Source organism: Puma concolor, chromosome A1 (assembly GCF_028749965.1).
Source record: "Puma concolor isolate L17-30 chromosome A1, mPumCon1.1.hap2, whole genome shotgun sequence".
NCBI lineage: Eukaryota > Metazoa > Chordata > Mammalia > Carnivora > Felidae > Puma > Puma concolor.
In genome coordinates this window covers 197,267,815-197,290,365 of record NC_141667.1, presented here as the reverse complement: position 1 = coordinate 197,290,365, position 22,551 = coordinate 197,267,815, and the positions used below count along the sequence as shown (strand labels likewise).

The following is a 22,551-nucleotide window of genomic DNA, read 5'->3' as shown; positions in this document are numbered from 1 at the left end:
TTTTTTTCTTGTTTGTTTTGAAGATTCTCTGTAGCATACATTGATTAAAAATTCAAGCCTATTTATGGGTGTGCTCAGACAGTATCAGTATCTGCTTCTTGAGCTAACTCAGGAAATAAAGAGAAACAAACCAGAAAGACCGTTTAGCTACAAAGTTTGAGAGAAATCAACAGAGAGCAAAGAGAAAACAAAAAGACTCACTAGAACAGATACTATTTGGGGACTCTGAGGTTTTATATGGCCAATGACCACATCGCAATGTCTATTCACTGTTTTGTTGTGTTTCCTTCATTTATCAAGTATGTTGACTCTGCCGGCATCAGATGACATATCTACCACTTAGCTTACTCTGTCTTATTGGAAGATTGACCAAAATGTTTCATGAAATTGATATAATTTTGCTCTTGAATTTATCAGAATATACTCATTAAGTTTAAGCCATGAAGCAATTATTTATTTTTCCTCAACAAATGGTATCATAAAGAATCTAAACTTAAAAGGACTGTTAATTGGCTTTTATTAGTCTAATTGGGAAAATTATTCAAAATAATCTTCAGAAAAGCAACAGTCAGGTTAGAATGACACATTAGCGATATGTGAAAACAAAACAAGGAGAAAAAAAATCATGTCAGTAGAGATGAGAAAAAGATAAACACCTGTCGAGGGTGATGCTGAAACAATTTTCTGCTATGAGTCTGAACCATGAAAGGTCACTTTCTAGTAATTATGTTTCTCTCTGAGTAAAACAGAAAAAGCAACTAGACATTAATAGACAGTCATAAAATCACAGAATTTTTAGGTCATTAAATCACACTCAGGAAAAAAAAAAGGTACTCAAATGAGAGCTATAATATTTTGATTTAAAGGAGAAAGATTATTTGAAAATTAAGTCATTTAAAATACGTAGAATATCTGGATTAAATTTGGGACAAAAGTACTCAAAATGTAACAATTTCATGAATAAAAACTAAGATTAAATACTGTCACACTCTGATACTTGTTATGAAGTATGTTATTAGAGGAAAACAGAATTTCTTAAGATATTACATAACCTAGCTGACCAAAAATTACAAGGACAAGAAAAAAGACCAAAATGATGAATTCTATGTATAGCCAATTTAAAAGCCATATACTTCAAGACATATACTTCAAGAAGAAGATAGACAAATGACTAATAAACATTTTTAAAATGTCCAATCTCATTAATCTTTAGTGGAATGTGATAGCTCTATCCACTAGAATGTATAAAAAACATAAAAGATAAAAGAATGACATTACCAAGTCAGTGAGGTATATAGTATCCAGAATTTTTTTTAATGTTTTTATTTTTGAGAAAGAGACAGAGAGAGAGCAGGGGAGGTGCAAAGAGAGAGGCAGACAGATGATCTGAAGCAGGCTCCACACTGACAGCAGAGGGACCAATGCTGGGCTCGACCTCTTGAACCATGAGATCATGACCTGAGTCGAAGTTGGACGCTTAACCGACTGAGCCATCCAGGTACCCCCGAGTACCCAGAATTTGAATACACTTTTAATGTGTAAATAAATTCGGAAATCAGCTTGCAAAAGCAGTATCTACTAAAGCTGAACACAAGAATGCCACGTAGCCTAACAATTGCAGTTCCAGGTCTATACCCACCTAAAATGTGTACCCACGCTCACAAAGGATGTACATAAAGACATGCACAGCAGCACTGTTCTTATCAAAGTATTTAAACAATTTTTTAAGGTTATTCATTTTTGAGAGAGAGAGAGAGAGAGAGAGTGAGGGGGAGGGCCAGAGAGAGATGGAGACACAGAATCTGAAGCAGGCTCCAGGCTCTGAGCTGTCAGTACAGAGCCCAACTCGGGGCTCGAACCCATGAACCATGTGATCATGACCTGAGCTGAAGTCTGGTGCTTAACTGACTGAGTCACCCAGGCGCCCAGCACTGTTCTTAATTCAAGAACTGGAAACTATTAAAATGTCCAGTTATAAGAGATTGAGTACATAAAATTTCTATACATTAAAGAATAAACTACAAAGATAGTTATTAATACTATCTTTTATTAAATTCTGAATTTCAAGACATAAAACAAGTCAATAAATAAAACTAAGTCAAGCACAAATTGATGAATAAAAAAACAAGTGGAGAAAACACGCATAGCTTCTGTATATGTACATGTTTGATTAAAAATAAATACAGGAGCACTTGGGTGGCTCAGTCTGTTAAGCGTCTGACTTCAGCTCAGGTCATGATCTCACGGTTTGTGGGTTCAAGCCCCACGTCAAGCTCTGCTGAGAGCTTGGAGCCTGAAGGCTGCTTCGGATTCTGTGCCGTCTCTCTCTGTGCTCTCGCTGCCCCTCTCCCCCCATCAAAAATGAATAAACTTAAAAAAAAATTAAGAACAATAATGAAACAGACAAAAGCTAAGGCAAAATGAAATTAATAAATGTGCTAGCACATAAAAATATCAAATTAGGAGGAAAATAACAATACAAAAGGAAGTTTTAAAACAATACAAAATGGAATATTATTAATAGTCTAGAATTATAAACAAAATAGGCCTGCATTCCACTTTAAAATATCAGTAAAATAAAAATTTAAAATTTTTTTTTAAGTTTATGTATTATTGAGAGACAGACACAGAGCATGAGCAGGGGAGGGGCAAGAGACAGAGACACAGAGCATGAGCAGGGGAGGGGCTGAGAGATGGAGAGAAACAGGATCTGAAGCAGGCTCCAGGCTCTGAGCTGTCAGCACAGAGCCTGATGTGGGGCTTGAACCCACGAACCATGAGATCATGACCTTAACCGGAGTCGGATGCTTAACCAACTGAGCCACCCAGGCGCCCCAGTAAAATAAAAATTTTAAAGGGAATATATATAACCATGTACATATACTTTCTACCACTATTTCTTTCTCTTGCTCAAGAAATTTCTGATGTTTATAGCAAGTTATAGCAGATAAATTGTAGAAAGCTCTCAATTCATGTTGTGATTATTATTATCTAAGATATCATAATGGAAAATGTTCTGAAATGGTTTTTCAAAAGCTATGTGGACCACATATAGATGCAAAATCATAGTTAGAATATGGAATGCAACAAAATATCAAAGGAATAATGAAACATCAATTAGCTGGTTTTATTTTATGTATGTAATGATCATTACAGTTAGAGTATTTATATAAACTACCACATGAATAGGTCAAAAAAGAAAAAAGATACCATTTTTAATAGATTCTTGGAAATAATTTAATGAAACATGAAACCAATGCTGTTTTTTTAGGATAAAATATCCACTAAACAAACTGCAGACAATAACTTGCCCTTAACATCATGCAGTACATATATCTCAAAGAACAACTAACATCATACACAGATTATGAAACCTTAAAGTCTTTCCAGTTAGAGGACACAGACAAGGACACCTGGTCTCATTACTATTTATGCATTATTTTAAAAGTAAAAGCAATACAGTAAAAATGAAATAAATGTAAATATTAAGAAAGAAGGGATAAAGTTTCATTATTAGTTTACTATGTTTATTTTCCTAAAAAATCAGTTATTATAAAATAAAAGACTAATAGAACTAACATGAATTTAGTAAGATGGCTATTATATATATAGATATATATATATAGATATATATAAACTATTTTCTCTAGTGTACTGTAAATGTATAATTATTAATATATATGAATTAATATAATAAAAATGCACAAAAGTATAAATAAATGTGAACAGACCTCAAAATAAGATATGAAGGCCATGCCAAAATTAAAAACCACCAAAATGTATAGAGGTTGATTTTAAGAGACGAAAGCGGGCCCATATTCTCAAATGAAAAGATTTCAAATGTAAATACCTGTGATATTTGTTTCCAGGCAAAATCCTCAAGGGATTTTCAAATCTATGACACTAACAATGTCGTTTTCTGCCTAAAATAACTTAAGTGAAACCTGAAAAAGCCTAAGCCAGAGGAAATAATAAACAAAAATAGGTTGATATAAATACACAAACATGAAATTTGTGTGCCAAAACATATACAATTAAAAGAATAAATGGACACAATGTTGATGCCAGTGGAAAATATTGCTATATATTCCATGAAAGTAGAAATATAGAAATATACTTGGTCAAATAGAATAAGGAATACACACAACTTTAATCTTGCAACTATAAAAATTTACATTTTAACAAAATATTTTTCAGTTTCCTTTTAGGTGGTAACAAATGGCAACAAAATGTTGATCAGGATGCACTGAAAAAGGTATTTTTCATGTAATGCTGTTCAGAAAGTTTTTGGTAAATCTTACGAAGGAAAGGTTTAAATTATATTTATTTTAGTCCTGAAAATAACTCAATCCCAATTCCCCTGAAATCCACGTTGCAGAAATTCTTCCTAAGGAAATACTCAGTAATTTGCCCAAAAAGATTATATCTAACAGTGTGCAATGCAGCTTTATTGATAATATCAAAATTTGGGAAATATTTTAGATATATATTATGTTAAATGTAAATATTTTAGATATATTTAGATACTTTAGATACTAATCAAAGACTAACCAGTTACTTACACTTTGGGACTTTTTTTCTTTTTTTCTTGCAGACAGTGGACTACTGCATAGCCATTAAAATTTGAATTTGCAAGTCTTTAATTCCATGGAAATGTTTATTTACAATTTAGATGACAAAATCAGCTTCTTTAACAACATGGTATAATAATAACTTTCTAAATATATACATATTTAGAAAAAAATTAGGTTGTCAAAGGTGATTGAAAGTGTCTCAATTGGATAAGGCAATTTATTTAACATTTACTCAATAGACATACTGAATGTGGATTATGCCCATTCACAACAATGAATGATGTAGACAGATCTCAACATTGACTGAACATATATTAGTGAAAAGAGATGGAAAACAATAATGTATGTAATTTCAAGAACAGTAAGCAAATTGTTTGAGGTAGTGTGCAGGGTGGTCTATTTTAAGAGGGTAGATAGGAATGACCTCCATGGGGACAAATTTTGAGATGGCATCTGAACAATAAGAAGGATCTGGACACATTAGGATTGGTAGGAACATCATCTTGGACAAACAAAACAGCAAATTCAAAGGGACTGAGAGGTTAGAGCTTGCCATATTTGAGGCACAGATACAAGGGCAATTTGGCTGATGTAAAGAGAAAAAAAAAAGTAGAGTACACCAGGAGAAGATCCAGTGGGTACCTTTAGGTGAAGATAGGCACTGTATACTCTTTGCAAAGAGAAGGCCTTGAAGAGGAATGATATATGCTTCATATTTGTAAAAGGATTGCTCTGGCTGATTTAGAAAATGGACTGTAGGAGAAAGAGAGGTAGGGAAACCAGATTGAAAGCTTTTGTCGTCCAGGCCCGAGGTGTTATTAACTTTGTTTAGGGCAGGAGTTCTCATGGGAGTGAGAGGGAGCCTATTTTGTCAACCCCATAGGATATCAGGCAATGTCTGAAGACTTTTTGGTTGTCACACTGGGATGAAGGTGGAGCTGACATCTAGTGGACAGAAACCCAGAATTCTGCCGAGCACACTCAGGCACAAGACAGAGCCTCAGCTCCAGTAAAGGATTATTTGGCCCCAAATTTCAACAGTATTGAGGTTGAGAATTCCTGACTTAGGCCAATAGGTTGGAAATAGTACAAAGTGGACAGACTACTATAATCATGCAAAGAATATATATGAAGCCCCAAACTTTTAATAGCATTTTGAAAGCTTCTCAGACAATTTTACCAGGAAGTATATAAATATCCAGATCTTTAGTTGAAATAATTCTTATGAATTATACTTCATACTGCTTTTAACCAGCAATTAATGTGAAGGAGTTTGGGTTTCTGTTTTATATGGAGAGACAACCAGAAAAATATGCAGTCTTAATTTTTCAATTATCCATGAAGACAAAATTAAAGGAAAAAAAACATGACAATTATAAAATCTATAAAAAGATTTTTATTGGATTAGCTTACTAAAAGTTATTTTAAGAAGAATATTTACTAAAAATATTTTCCAGATGAAAAAAGAAAAATCTACTCACTTGCCATTCAAAGCTGCTACACCAACTGTGCTTCGGGCAATGGACATACTGGCTACAAATGTCCATTGCTGACTCTGGGGATCCCATCTCTCCACTGTATTCAGATAGCTCCAGCCATCATGGCCTCCCACGGCATAAATAGGGCCTTCAAGAACTGTTACACCTAAAACATGGGGGAAATGAAAACTGAATGAATGTGCTTCACAGTGAGATTTAAAAAATCAGATTAACAGTACAAATTGTGATGCAATTCAAAATAGGCTCTAGCTGTTACACAAATGCAATGGGGTAGAAACTATTTACTATTAATTGTATCATTTTATTAAAGTGAAAACAATTAGAACCAAAATAAGTATGATCTAGGTGCTTTATAGAAGAAAATTAATTTGCTTATTTATATCTCTATGAAAAAGCAAATTCTAAAAATCAGAGATGATACACAGTGTGCCTCTACTTCTGAAAAACATTTCTATACTGCGGTTTAAAGTAGTTTGTTACTTTAAATGATGCTACATTAAGCAACACAATATTATCAATTTGAAATTCAGGGTAGGGTTTTCTGTGTTTTGGCTTTTTGGTAACTTCATAATAAAGTTATCTAAAACTTATAAAATATGAAGCATTTCATGTCACAAGCCGAAATCACTAAACACAAGCAATCAAAACAAAGTAATAGTGAGTCATGGATGAAAGGAGAGATAGATAATAGATAGATGATAGATAGATGATAGATGATAGATAGATGATAGACAGATACTCCTATATACTGCTTTTCCAGTATATTCTTTTCTTCATAGATGAATTTTATTAAATTCTAGCAATTGCTAAATATTTATATATCATGTTAATATTGGCTGAAATGATTTCATTATATAAAGAGCAATTCTGATGAATTTTTTCTTCAAAATTCAAAGCCTGATTGTCAGGACTCTGAAGAATCCGTGATTTTACCCTACTTGCCAGCTGACAAGTTAGACTGCCATAAATATACGTATATTGGTAGAAGACATGAGAGTTGTGTGTCAAAGGGGAAAGGTAATTCATTACTTATAACAACAGTAAGAGAGTATCACCTTTTATTGTTTGTTTGTCTTTCACTTGTTCTTCAAGCCCTGGTTCCAATAGGGTGACCCAAAGAGGATGACCAACATGACCTTAACTTTGCCTTCAGCTTGACCAAAATTTAGAAAAGATTCCTGTTGTTTTGAGGGCCCTGACCTCATTTTCCTTAGAGCACTTATTTTAGAAAACATGTAATTGCACATTATTTCTCTCTGCACAAGATTTCTCTCTGCACAAGATTTCTAGATGGAAATCTTTTGAAATGCCTCCAACTCGTGTTACAACTCAGGACTTCTTTCTCAAGGACCTGAGAACTATTTCTTTGAAATGTAATCATCAAGAAAGATATCGAGAGCCTATCTTCAGTTGACACCTTGCTTCAAGTTGTAAAACTACTTCTTGTTGTGAAGACAGAAAATTTACCTTACCTTTGGGTAAGGCCAATTAGCAAATACACTTTTCCTATAATCCCTTACACCTGCCTGAGCTCTTAAAAACGCTCCTGGCTTTGTTTTGGTGAGGTTGAGTCCAGCCAAAATTCTGGGCTTTCTTCCATGTTACAATAGTCCCTTGCATGTTAAATTTGTCTAATGAATGTTTTTGCAGTTCAGTTGGAACTTGAACATGCAGTGGATTGTATTACAAGAAAGGAAATGGATTTGCCATGAGCTTATTACTACAGAAGGAGACATTATCTTCATGCTTTTAAAGCATGCCTGCCTTTCACTTTGGAGAGAGGAATTATCCTCTCTTCTAAGACTTTCCATTATATTAACATCCTTTTGGGGGGGGGGGTCAGTGCCTTGCTCCAAAGTTATGCAGAAATTTGAGAGACACATGGAGAATTTTCTTTCAATAGGAACCTGAAAATAAAACAACCCCTTGTTTGCTCATTCATTCACTCATTCATTTGAATGTCTGTTGTGTGTTAGAAATTGTTCTTATCACCAAAGACACAGTGCCAAGAACAGAGGTGAACAAGGCCAACAAAGTCCCTGCCCTCAATGAGCTAAGCTCATATTTATTAGGCAATAAATATGTAACTAAAATGGAATAAGTACATGATTCACAGTAAGCAAGGCCTTCACACATATTATACAATTATAATTTAATAAAGAAAAAGGTAACTGATTAGAATATCAAATTACTGTCATACATATCTCCAACTTAGGGATCCTATTTTACACACACTAGTAAGTAGATGTGCATATGGAGGACAGGGTTCTGATGCAATGACTGCCAAAACCAAAGGACATAAGCTTTGTATGTTGATCTTTTCTTGGGGCAGCTCAAAGTAAGTGGGATCAGAAAGGATGAATAAATGTTAAGTTTGGGGCAATTTCCAAAGGAGATGAATATATCTTATGGAATTTTACAAGAGCATGTACAATCATTCCCATGTCTCCATAATGATTAAATATATGGAGATAAAGGTTAAACATCAATGAAGTTTTTAAGGAGATATCCATCAGAAAGGGCCAGATCATTAGCATGAATCTAATGAATTTACATTTTATTCTAAGAGCAAAGGGAAATCACTGAAGTGTTTATCAATGAGGGATTTTATCACCATAATGTTTATTTTGATTTTGTTGTAGTAAATGGGTTGGAGTCAGTTTAGGAGGCAGTAGAGAGATGGTTAGGAGGAAATTGTAGTTATCCAAAAAGGATAAGATAGCATCTTGCATTAGTAGGTTAAAGAGTAAATAGAGAAAAGTGGAAATATTTGAGCTTTATTCTGATACTGGAGGTTTGTTGCTAGAACATGCTAATGGATTGGATCTGGGGTATATGAATATGTTTCAATGATAGGTGAATTGACTGAAAAGTTTGAAAACTACATGTTGAAGATATCATGTCTGAGGGAACTATTAGACATCTAAATGGAGCATTCAAAAAGGCTGTTTAATATACTTGTCATAAGTTCAAGTTAATGTTGGAGCTATATGTATAAATTTGGACTCCTCAGCAATGACATGGAGTTTGAAGGCATGGAATCAGATAAGGGCAGTTAAGAAAAGAGTAGTAAGAATGAAGGTAACAGAGACCAAAATCTAGCCCTGAGTGGCTTCAAAATCAATTACAACAAAAGAGAACAAAAGAGCCAGAGAAGAAATGGCCAGATAGGTGGAAGGAAAAGCAGAAGCTTTTGGTATCTGAAAACTAAGAGTGGAGAGTATTTCTAGGGGGATGGAGTAATCATACACTTGCATATTTCTGACCAAGTACAAATTTCTATTGGATTTGGAAAGAGGGAGGTTATTGTCCACTTTCAAAATAGGTTCTGGACCATCACATGACAAGTTTTAATACAATCTGATAACTACTTAGTCAAATAGATACCCTACAAAAATCATTGATCTGTGACTTGCTTTTTTAACTGTTTGAGATTATTTGACTTTTTGTACATGTTTCAGTCCTATAGTGTAACATATATAAAATGCCACAGATTTATGGACTCTGAATGCCTTATGATGTGATTTGCATAACTTTTGCAGCTGTGATGATTCCTTTGCACAAGGGTCTCATTAAGGAGAGTTAGTAAGTGGACCAGAATAATTTCAAAATTGGAATGATATATTTAATTTTTTCCTTATGTTTACCAAAAATATCTTACAGATGGAGTAATGCAAGGTTAAGAGTGTAAAAATATTTTTCTGTGCTTTGTTCAGTAACTACATTAAACCTGCACTAAAAAAATAATAATTTAATGGAAACATTTTTGTATGTCTCAAGCTTAGTAACTGCATGATTACTTCTGATAAAGAATTTTAAAATGTCTTTTGATGTTTTATGTTACCAAAATGTAGTTTTTAAGAACACATAATTATTTATATATCTTAAACTGTTGGTCTTGCACATATTATCCCCCTTATGATTTCCTCTGTAAAATATTTATTAGAATTTTTTGTATAATTTTCCTTCAAGACCGTTCAATGAAAGAAGCAAACCCTCCCTAAGTTTCAGATAAAGTAGCACAAACTGAAGCTGAGCATTTTCTATATGGGTTACAGAGAATAAATGTATGCACCGGCAAATTAGGCCTTTGAACATGGGAAGTAATCAGTGGGGCGTCGTCCAACTGGATAGGTCACTCCCCAAAATATTTCACTTAAAGCAAAATTTACTCCCACTTACATAATGTACCTCAAAGTATTTATTTTACTATATCTATATCAATACAACCAGATAATTTTTTTCCTGAAAAAAATTATTGCTCTTCTCTAACCTTGTTATTATTATCCATTTAAAATATTGCTAAATTTATTCTAAGCTCTAAAATTTTCCAAATTAAAGAGATTATGTTTTAATTAAAAATTGTGACAACACAAAGCCAGTTCTTAATATTGCTCTATTGTTTGCATTTTTGCCATTAATTACATAATTTGAAAAGCATTAGCCTGCAAAAAATGAGATCTTCTTTTGTTTAGGTACAGAACATTTTTTTTAATGTTTAGTTTTGAAAGAGACAAGCCTGAGTGGGGGAGGGGCAGAAGAGAGGGAGACAAAGAATTCGAAGCAAGCTGCAGGCTCTGTGCTGGCCTGATGCAGGGCTCGAACCCAAGAACCCTGATATTATGACCTGAACCGAAGTCAGATGCTTAAATGACTGAGCCACCCTGGCACCCCGAGAACACTTATTTTCAAATGAATAACAATACATTTAAGTTTCTTTTGACCTAATAACTATGTCAAATAAATTACTACAATATAGCTAATTATTACCTTTTGGAAGTCTCAAAATACATTTAAATTACTAGGGATTTCAATATGTATATTGCCTGGAATATAGACATGAATTTATTATTAATCTTCTTTTCTAAACTGTTTTCAAAAATAACCATCAAGGATACAGTAGCACCTAGTAAGTAATCATAACTAATGATTAGGGTGATTTAAATCCAGTGTTATCAAATAGTTTTACTTTAGAAGCAATGAATCAATAAATAAGATTCATAAAATTAATACCTCACAGTTGTGCTGTGCAAAGAATTAAACAAAAATAACTTACATAATTGGGAATGGAAAAATATATAAGTAAAATTATATACATTTTATATACATTACGTTATAACATTTTCCCAATGATATTCAATTTGTATGCATGTACATATGTATATATGTGTGCGTATATATGCATGTTTGTATATGTATATATAAATATAGCTTTGTGAGTATCTATATATGCCTATAATATATAATATATTAATATGCTCTCTATATAATTATTATGTAAAATACTAATATATAGAGAGAAACAGAGAGAGTACGAGTGGGAGAGGGGCAGAGACACAGAATCCAGAGCAGGCTCTAGGCTCTGAGCTGTCAGCACAGAGCCCAAAGCAGGGCTTGAACCTGTGAGATCATGACCTGAGCCGAAGTTGGACGCTTAACCAACTGTAACCGACTGCGCCACCCAGGTGCCCTAATACATATATAATTTTAAAGTTTATATATTTTTGAGAGAGAGAGAAAGCACATATGTTAGTGGGGGAGGGACAGAGGGAGAGAGAGAAAGACAGAGAGAGAGAGAGAGACAGAGAGAGAGAGAGAGACAGAGAGAGAGAGAGAATCCCAAGCAGGCTCCAAGCTCTGAGCAGGTCTGGACTCAAGACTTAGTCCCACAATCCTAGGATCATGACCTGAACATAAGTCAAGAGTTGGACACTTAACCGACTGAGCCAATCAGTGTATATATATATATATATATATTTTTTTTTTTTTTAAATGTTGATAATAGGCAGAGCAAAATGTACTGTGTTGCACAGAGATATTTTTTTATGCAATCCTACAAAATCATGTTGGCTTAAGATAAATTTTTACTTTTGCTTAATCTTCAGAGGATAAACACACTTTGTATTGGTGTATTGTATCCCATTCTTTCCTTAATTGTGATTGTCATTGTCAATTTTGACTACCCAGTGAAATCACCTGGGAACCTTTGAAAAAATGCTAATGTCTGAATTACAAAGATTCCGATCTAATTGGACTGAGATGATGTCTAAACACAGAGATGCTTCAAAGTTCTCTAGGGTGAGAAATAAATGTTTATTTATTTTGAGAGAAAGAGATCATAAGCAGGGAAGGGGCAGAGAGAGAGGGAGACACAGATCTGAAGCAGTCTCCAGGCTCTGAGCTGTCAGCACAGAGCCTGATGTGGGGTTCAAAGCCATGAACCATGAGATCATGACCTGAGCCAAAGTTGGATGCTTAACTGAACCACCCAGGCACCCCTCTAGGGTGAGAACTTTTAACTGAATCCTTAGCTGATTCCTCAGTCAAGATTGAGAATGACTACTGCAGTAGAAAATGATATTAGTAACAGAACCATTAGGCAGAAGGTTTCTGACCAGTAATCTGCTTACCTCACAAGTCACTAACATCTATCATTCATGGTGTGTGTGCGTGTGTAGGTGTATGGAATCAAGGTTGTCATTGAAGTTTAATAGTCAGCTAACATCCAATTTTACTACTATGCAATTTCCCTTTCTTGGATTCATTCATCATCCATCCAGTTTTCCAATAATTACGGTATAACCTCTACCAGTTCATTTCCCCATTAAGTGTACAGTGGGGTGGAGAGGGGCAGGGCATATACATCAATGAAGTTCACCGATAGGTGAAAATTTAGTACCTGTCCACAGGATGAAAGGAATGTTTTTTCTCCAAAGTGAAAAAGTGTTGACTAAGCTAAAACCTGGAAAATATTAGGACTCCCTTGGGGGTTGAGGAATTCCAGGCAGAAGGAACATTGTTATAAGGGCCTTGGTGGTAGGCAGAAGCAGAGTATGTCTGAGGAGCTGCAAGAGGGCCAGTGTGGCAGTAAACCTTGAGAGTTAAGGGACAGGCAGTATGGCATGCAGTAAGCCTGAAGATTTAAAGTACCACTCGGTGTGGGACTTTATATATGAACAAGAATTCTTTTTTTTTCTAATCCTAAGAGCAATGTGAAACTGTTGAAAATTTTAAAGCAGAGAAATGACGCAATTGCATTTATTTCTCAAAAATTGTCATGCTAGATGTGGTGTGGAGAAATGAGAATTGATGAGTCCATACCAACAGTGTATGTAAGAGATGGTAGTGTCTTCTGTTGATGTGGTAAAAGTTCATATAAAGAAACTTGAAAGACTCAGGAAATGTTTTCAAATGAAGATGTATTTATTGGATCCTTTCCCTAATATCCCTCCTTCATCCATTCCATCAACACGTTCTGTGTATTTAAAAAAAATACATCCTTGCCATGTGATTTGAAATGTTACTTAACCTCTTGTACCTCAGTCTTCTGATTTGTACAATGGAGCTAGTTATGGTGCCTAACCCACAGGGTTGCTTCAAGGATTGAAAGAAATGTGCTTAGAAAAGCATATGGCACATATTTAACATTGTGCAAGTATTCGGCATGATTAAGACCATGATAGTAATTTATCAAAACCCTAAGTCTTCTCATCAAATTTCAGTCTATTGTATCACTGTAGGGATATGGGAGAGACTTCTGAAGGGACCAGTTAAAGATTTAATACACTCCACTGTGCCACATTGTCTCCATTTCTGAGGGCTCCATTTATGTTTGCTCCCTGTAGGCAGTTTAAAATATTGATCAAAAACCTTCCACAAAAAAAGACCCTCTCCAATTATTTTACTAAATAAATATATATTTCCTCAGGATGATTGTGGGTAATACTTAGTCATTGTTTAAAATACGAATATTGTAGGGGCACCTGGGTGGCTCAGTTGGTTAAGCAACTGACTTTGGCTCAGGTCATGATCTCACGGTTTGTGGGTTTAAGCCCTGCGTTGGGCTCTGTGCTGACAGCTCAGATCCTGGAGCCTGCTTTGGATTCTGTGTCTCCCTCTCTCTTTGCCCCTCCCCAACTTGTGCTCTGTCTCTGTCTCTCTCTCTCTCTCTCAAAAATAAATAAAGTGTAAAAAAATAAAAAAAATAAAATAAAATAGGAATACTGTATACATCTAAACAAAAATAAATAATCACAATATATTTTGAAGTGCTATTCTTCCAAATGCCAGCTTTCCTTGTAGCTATGCATTGTTGGCTTTTAAGGCAAAAATTACATTGAGGTAACACAGAAAAGTGTTATAGAGACTGTGGGTTATAATTGGGTGATTAGAGGAGACATCACGGAAGATGAGGCAAGAGAACTGTGGTTTACAGCTTGGCTGTAATTTTCACAAACACAGATGCAAGACATTATAAGTGAAGGAAAACACTTGAGCATAACACAGAAGTACGAATCAGGCTACAAATAGCTAGAGTGACTACTTACTTTAATCAGTGGTTATGCCAACCACAAAAATGTGCCTGCCTATAATTGACTACTATTTTTCTGTATCTGCCATGGAATTTGCACCAAGGCCACACTTCTTACCAACCACTCTCAGACAGTGACGGTGCACGGTGATGGTGCTAATGCAGGCCCACTCCTTCAGCACAGGGGATCCCTGCAGATTTGCCTCTAGGATTCCCTCTGGAGTTGGCCAAACTGCTTTGGGAACTGGGTTGGAGTCTGACGCTCTTTCTACCCAATCCCAATCCTCTTTCCTCCCCTTTAGCCTTCGCAGAAGTTAGGTCAAACGCGAATGTCTGAAATCTGTTTCACTCTCTTGAATCTTTCAAGGCTGTTTCAAACCTCTTGAACAGCAAATCCTGCCTTGGCATCTGCTGTTTAGTGAACCCAAACTAATATTATTGTTAAAAGAAAAAAGGTTGTAAATAAAGTTGAAAAAAATGTGGGGAGGGGAGCAGGTGGGATATAAAAGGCACTTTAAGAAGTACAGATTTTATGTGAGACTCTGAGGAACGTTTTTATGCAAGAGTGTTGGTATCATTAGAGCTGTATTCTAATTAGATTCATCTGACCTCAGTCTTTATATCATTGTAGAGAATATGTGGAGAGACAAGTGATAATGCTATTAAAAAATCCCTTCTCCTAGGGGCGCCTGGGTGGCTCAGTCAGTTAAGCATCCAACTTCAGCACTCACCTCAGGCTATGATCTCACAGTTCATGGGTTCTAGCCCCACGGCAGGCTCTGTGCTGACAGCTCAGAGCCTGGAGCCTGCTTCAGATTCTGTGTCTCCCCCTCTCTCTCTGACCCTCCCCTGCTCATGCTCTGTCTCTCAAAAAAAAAAAAAAAAACTCTTCTCTTGTCTAGATGAATGTAAAGAAAATGTCAATGTGTAAGTATGCCCATTGGGATAAAACTGGAGAGATGGGATGTGTGCCATTTATTATTCAATATGACATGTAGATCAAGATCCAGTAATTCAGCAAAAATGAATAATTGTTGACATTTTTTCACGAAGGAAATTGAGAATTTAAGAGATCCTACTGGCAAAGACATATTAAATTCAGTTGGTTTGATGTTAAAATCTGAGCAATTGTCCTATTCAAATTGTTCTCCACTGCATTACTGCTGGAGTCTACTGAAACACACACTTTCTGTGTATGACAATATCAACTTCTTGAGATTCTAGGCTCACTTTCTTTAATGCCATAGAAATACTTGAAAATAAATGTTCTTCGATGATACCCTTTAGCTGCTCTCCTCTAAGGAACAACAGGATGATTAAAAAATAAATGACACTCAATATAATTTTTAGGACAACCAATTTCTCCCAGAGTTGTAGTAATTGTTCTCAAAGATACATAATTACACACAGTATGTTAGTAATGGACATAAAAACAAATATATGTAATCCAAACTACATAAAATTCCGATACACTTTTTTCCTAATTTGTTTATAATTCAACAGGGGACAGGGACATTTCCAGGCTTAAGATATGGGCTAAACCTAACACCTGCCTGATTACGTGTTAATACCTGACACATATCTGAAGTTCAAAATATTTTGGCAAATGAATGAATGCACAAATTTGGTGTCCTATGAAAATTTCCATTATTCTCTATTTTCTGAATGTTAATATCTTGCCTTCCCAAATGGATTGTAAACTCTGTGTTAACAGAGTCTGTGTTTTATACATTACTCCCCAAAGCCCCTAATATAACACTGCCACTATGCACCAACAGCCTCTCCTACTTCCAGTCTTGTATTCTTCACGTGCCCCTGAAAAATCATGCTAACACAAACACGGTTAGGCATCTTCTTGCTAATGCACTTGTACAGACTCTGGTGTTGCACAGTGATTCTATAACCTGGCCTCATTCCACCTGCCCATGTTTAATTTCATTGCATTTCCAAACCCCTTAACATATGATGTATTATCATGACCCATATGTTCCCTGAACTTTAACATTCTATACCTCAGCTAGTCAGACTAAATTCTGTTCTTTTCAGATCTAACGCAAATAGAAAGCTTTCTGTAAATTTTCATTCTTTTAGTAAGATTTTGTCCCATCCTTTACCATCACTCTGATAAACTTTTTTTATGTGAATCCTCATTCTGAAATGTAATATGTATACTAAATATTTTATAAATATGTAGTATCCGGATTCCTTATCAAATACCATTCATTATATGCATTGCCTATTTTATATTCTATTATTATATTTTTTAATATGATGGATGCCAATTAATAAAGATATTGTTTATCTTTTCTATAGTTGTATTGATTTAAAAAGTAATTTAAAAGAACAGCACTGTGGAAGTAGTTAATTTCCTAAAGCATCTAATGCAATTCATTCATTAGGATTATTTTGTCTTACCTTTATGTATAGCCTATTGATTATACTTTATTGATTATATTTCAATAACTGCTAAATTAGATAAAATTGGGGAAATATTCTGCTTTCATGCTAAATGAAAATGAAGCAGGTGGGTAGTGGAAAGATCATACATTTTGAAGATTGTGTTAAGACTATTCATTTATTAACTGTGATTTTGTGAAAATCCCTTAACCTCTTTGATTCTCACTTTGTCAATCTTTAAATTAGGGATATGAGCTCTTCTCCTTGTATTGTTCTAAGGAATAATTTACATTATTATTTTTTTAAATATCATAATACATGTGGCAAATATTTCAGAGCTGGGTTATTATTTTTGTATTTTGTACCTGTGCTTTAAATGTTGAGTCTATTGTCAAAGTAATATCCTGGTTGAGAATATCAATTTCCAGGGGATTGTAGGTACAATATGAAACTATTAAAAAAAAGTGAAATATTTCACCAATGCTAGTCTAGATATATTTATACATAAGTCAAGCCTTATTTGGAAGTTAATTTCACAGTATGCATTGAAATTAAAGGGAGGTGTTTTGGGACCATGTTTACTTGAACAAAATTCTCTTCCTCTTTACTTCCAATTCCAAGTTTTTGCTTCTGGGAGGTACACTGGTGATGAGATTTTTAGGCTACTGGGTAGAAGAAGCAAGACTATGAGATTGTTAGGCTTCCACGACATAGCCTGGGTAAGTTTCTCAGAGACACAATAGAATCCAGTAGTAAGAATAATCAAAAAGCAATTCCAGCAAAAAAAATTGGCATCATAGACATTTTTCCCCAAAGAGACAGCTGACATTTCAAGTGACTTTGTGGATTTCTTTGGCTTTGGCTTCCCAGGAAGCCAAAAATTATGTAGAACAGACGGCTTCAGTCTTTTGAAGTTGGGACAGTACAGAGAATCTACAGAACATGGAACCTCTGTCTGTCCAGAAACCACAACAGAGAACTGATGGTTTCGTTGCTTCTTCATAACAGACTCAATGGAGAATGAGGTATAGAAAGGTCCATGGTACCTTTCTTACCATCTGTCAGAATTCCATCAAATAGGGTACTCCAGTCACCAAAACCTGAGACACAATGAGCTTATGAACAGTAGTTCCTAATCAACTAAAACTGTAAATATATATTTAAAAGATATATTAAAATTATATATATATACACATATATATGTGTATATATGTATATGTATATATATATATCGTATGTATATATGTATGTACATACATATATACGTGTATATATATATATTTGCCTGAGCTCTACTTAGAAGGGTTGTGATAAAATTTGCTAGAGTTGGGGCTCAGCATCCACAATTTAAAAGCTGCCAACGTAATCTGAATGTATAGCCAGCATTGAGAATTGCTGCCACAAGGAAAAAAGACTCCAACTGTTCCCAACTGCCAGAAAGGATAAGTAGAATAATCTATAAAGCTACTAATCTAAATAGAATTACAGAGGAACTGCCAAATTGCTTAAAAGAAAGGAAAGTCTAACGGTATTTATTTGTAACCACAAAAGAAAATTTATGGAGATTTTAAAAAGTGTGTGTTTATGTATTTATTTTAAAAATATATTATTTTCTTTTAAATAGTTATGGAAATATAAGTGGACAGAATGATTTATGTTGAGACCCAAATGAGTAGCCTTGAAAAATAAAGAGGAAGAAATAGTTTAACTCATAGAACAAAGATATAAATAAATGGATACATGAAACAAAATAAACTAGAAAAAAAAAAAAAATCCAGGAGAAAGAATATGTGAATAGCAGCAGTTCCTGGAAATAAAAGGGGACATATAGATGTTATAATTTTACCTTTGGTAGAAGAAAAATTTCCAGAACTGCAGAAAAATATTGATATATAGATTGAAACATCTTTGACTTCTAGGTAAGATCAATGAGGCAAAAAAAAACCTCAAAAAACAAAAAACAAAAAACCTCACCCTTGGACATATCCTTGTAAAATTCCCAAGCTTCTCAGTATTTTATTTTATTGAGTTGGGAAGGAATTAGAGGGGTGGTAGAATATTTTATATAGAAAAAAATTGTCTTGCTCAAAAAATTTTGGCTTAAAATATGGGACTCAAATACGTCTAATTAAAAGAGCATTTAATAATAAATTGAGACCTCTAATTAACAAGAGTAAAGAATAAAATAAATAGCATCTTCTATGGAAGATGGAAATATTAGAAGAGTAAGAGGGAACATATTAAGATAAATTAAGAAGAAAAAGGAGGAGGAGGTGGAGGAGGGGAAGGAGAAGGAGATGAAGACAAAGAAGAAGAGAAGAAGAAGAAGAGGAAGAAGAGGAAGAAGAAGAAGGAGAAGAAGAAGGAGAAGAAGGAAAGGAGAAGGAGAAGGAGAAGAAGAAGGAGAAGAGGAAGGAGAAGAAGAAGGAGAAGAGGAAGGAGAAGAAGGAAAAGAAGATGAAGAGGGAAAGGAGGAGGAAAGAAGAAAGTATGTTAGCTTTGATACTAATGGTGAAAAAACTCATTTTTTTGAAAAAAAAAAACTTTTTCAGATTGGGCTAACAAAACTTAGTCACATGATATTTCTAATAAGCATGTATATGAAAGGACAAAAGTGGAAATCAAATTGGTTAGCAAAAAAGTTAAACAGCAGGCAAATGTAAACAGAAATATAGAATTTGCATTAACATTAATGTCACACAAGGATACAGAGGGGCATTTGATATGGCTATATTTATATACAACATATATAGAATTGATTTCAAAGTTCCCATACAAAAAACCCTGTTTGCACCAAAAGACATAGCTAAATTCATAATGTAAAATCTATTAGAAATGCCAGCAGTGCTAAAAATACAATTATAGTGTGAAATTTATGCATCTCTTAGCCTTAGAGAAATATCGTAGAAAAATAACAATGTCTGAAGAATTGAACAATCAAATTGACTTGGCTTAATTGATTAGTGTAAAACCATGCAATATTTAAATGGAAAATATACAACTTCTGGAGATAAGAAATAAAATTTAACATATTTTCAAATTAAAAAGCTAAACAGAGGGGCGCCTGGGTGGCGCAGTCGGTTAAGCATCCGACTTCAGCCAGGTCACGATCTCGCGGTCCGTGAGTTCGAGCCCCGCGTCGGGCTCTGGGCTGATGGCTCAGAGCCTGGAGCCTGTTTCCGATTCTGTGTCTCCCTCTCTCTCTGCCCCTCCCCCGTTCATGCTCTGTCTCTCTCTGTCCCAAAAATAAATAAACGTTAAAAAAAAAAAAAAAAAAAAAAGTTTAAAAAAAAAAAAAAAAAAAAAAAAAAAAAAAAAAAAGCTAAACAGATTTCACTAGGGAGACACCATTAATAAAAGTAAAATAGTTGAAATTAGTGAAAGAAAACAAACCAATCTAGGTAGTATAGATAAGCTTCAATGTTCTTTATTTGAACAGATCACTCAAATATTTTGATTTGTATACCTACCTGATTTATAAACTAAGATAGTAATAATACCTAGATTAGGAATGAGGAAGACATTATCACAGAAGCATGAGAGACTAAAAGAATAGGAGAATACAGTGGTGCCTGAGTGGCTCAGTTGGTTAAGAGTCCAACTTCGGCTCAGTTATTCCTGGGTTCCAGCCCCGCATCGGGCTCTGTGCTGACAGCAGAGCCTGAAGCCTGCTTTGGATTCTGTGTCTCCTTCTCTCTCTGCTTCTCTCTCTCTCAAAAATAAATAAACATTAAAAAAATTAAGTTAAAAAAGAAAGAATAAGAGAATTCAGTGAGAGACCATGTGTTATATGGACTGAATTGTGTCCCCCTAAAATTCATCTATTGTATTCATAATTCCCAATGGGATGGCATTTGGAAATGAAGACTTTAGGAGGTGATTAGGGTTAGATGGGCTCATGAGGGTGAAGTGCTTATGATGGGATTAGTGACTTTAAAGAAAAGAGGAGAGAACTGCTGTCTCTAAATCATGGGGGGCACGGCAGAAAAGCAGCCATCTGTAAACCAGGAGGAGTGTTTTTACCAGAACACAACCATGCAGGGATGCTAATCTTGGACTCCCATTCTCCAGAACTGTGAGAAATAAATTTCTGTTTTTCAAGCTGCGAAATCTGTGGTATTTTGTTTGGGTAGCCTGAGCTGACGGGGATAGTGTGGTAAAATCAAATACTTAAAATTTAAATTAAAGATGTAAAGAAAAAGGCAATTCTCTATGTACTGACACTTGTCCACATTGAGAAAAGAAAAAAAGCTGCTAATCATGTACAGTTTAACAGCACTTATGTAAAAGATACAAGTATATATATACACATAATAGGATGAAGGAGTCACAAGGCATTCCCTCTCTCTAAACTCCCAGGACCTTAGGCATTTTGCTGTCCCACTACCAAGTTTACCTTGTTCTCAAAGGGTATTTTATGCTGGGGCTTCAGTGCTTTTCTTTGCCATGGACTTGGGATAGAAATTCTTTAGTTCATCTCAACAGATTCCTTTAACTTTGGATTTGGAGGATCTCCATCCTTTTCTTCAATAGAAACCTAAACCACTTATGCAAATTGATCCACACCCTTCCCAGGAACAAGCTATCGCCAAGTGATGCAATAGTAACAATGTTAGTTTATACTAATTTTTTTAAAAAATCAGCCATACAATTTTACCAATTTGGTTATATGCTGTAAATTAACAACTGACGACAGAAAAGTTTGCTTATCTGCTATATATCATTCGTATGAAAGGGGCATTCAATATTAATGTAATATTTTCCCCTCACTTTCAGAAAAGAAACAGGAAATAGATGTGCATATGTCTACTTTAAATTATTGCTACATTTATTAGTGACTAGATTTTTAAGAAGTAATTTTAGAAATGAAAACAAATATGTTATCCATGATTTTTTGTTTGTTTCAGGCTTAACCTAGAGTTATCTGCTTGAGGCAAAAATTATTCTAACTAATGCAAAATCCAGATTCTTTGCTTTAATATATAGAAAAGTTTTGTACACTGGTAGGAAAGTGAGGAAAACATGTTATACATGATTTACACACAAATTTTAAACATTTACAAATTAAAACTGTTTTAGCAAACTACCTTATACTCTTTCATGAGTTCTTAACTCATGAAAGTTTCATGAGTTCTTAACTTCTTTCAATGAGTTCTTTCAAGTAATATTCATCTACACTATATAATCAATATCATGAATCTTTATATTAAAGTTAATTTCACAGATTATTTTTAAGAGAGAGAGAGAGAGACCACATGCAGGCTAATACAGGTTGGTGGGCAAGGAGCTGAGACAGAATCCTAGGCAGGCTCCACACAGCGTGGAATGGGTCACAGGGCTCCATCTCTCCACCTGGGATCATGATCTCAGCTGAAATCAAGAGTCAGATGCTCAACCAAATGAACCACCCAGGTGCCTCTCACAGAATTTTAACAGATTAATCATTTACATGCTAATGATTTTTCAAAAAATTTTTAACGTTTATTTATTTTTGAGAGAGAGAGAGCACAAGCAGGGGAGGGGCAGAGAGAGACAGAAGCACAGAATCTGAAGCAGGCTCCAAGCTCTGAGCTGTCAGCAGAGCCCGCCCCGGGGATCAAACCCATGAATCTCGAGATCATGACTTGAGCCAAAGTCTATAGCTTAGCCAACTAAGCCATCCAGGCACCCCAACTTCCCAATGATTTTAATAGGATATTCTTTCTATAAAAATTTTTTTACAACATGTTCTTCCCTCTTGTTTTCTCCATATTTTAAATCTTACTCGAAT

General features: G+C 34.7%; 1 protein-coding gene across 2 annotated transcripts in view; it reads right to left on the bottom strand.

The window, feature by feature from the left end:
* Nucleotides 1-22,551, bottom strand: part of KLHL1 (kelch like family member 1) — a 358,028-nt gene that overhangs the window by 38,941 nt on the left and 296,536 nt on the right. For both annotated transcript variants that reach the window (XM_025924317.2, XM_086710730.1), the window contains exon 8: nt 6,056-6,218. In XM_025924317.2, the coding sequence (XP_025780102.1) occupies nt 6,056-6,218 (163 nt within the window). The remainder of the gene's footprint in view (nt 1-6,055; nt 6,219-22,551) is intronic.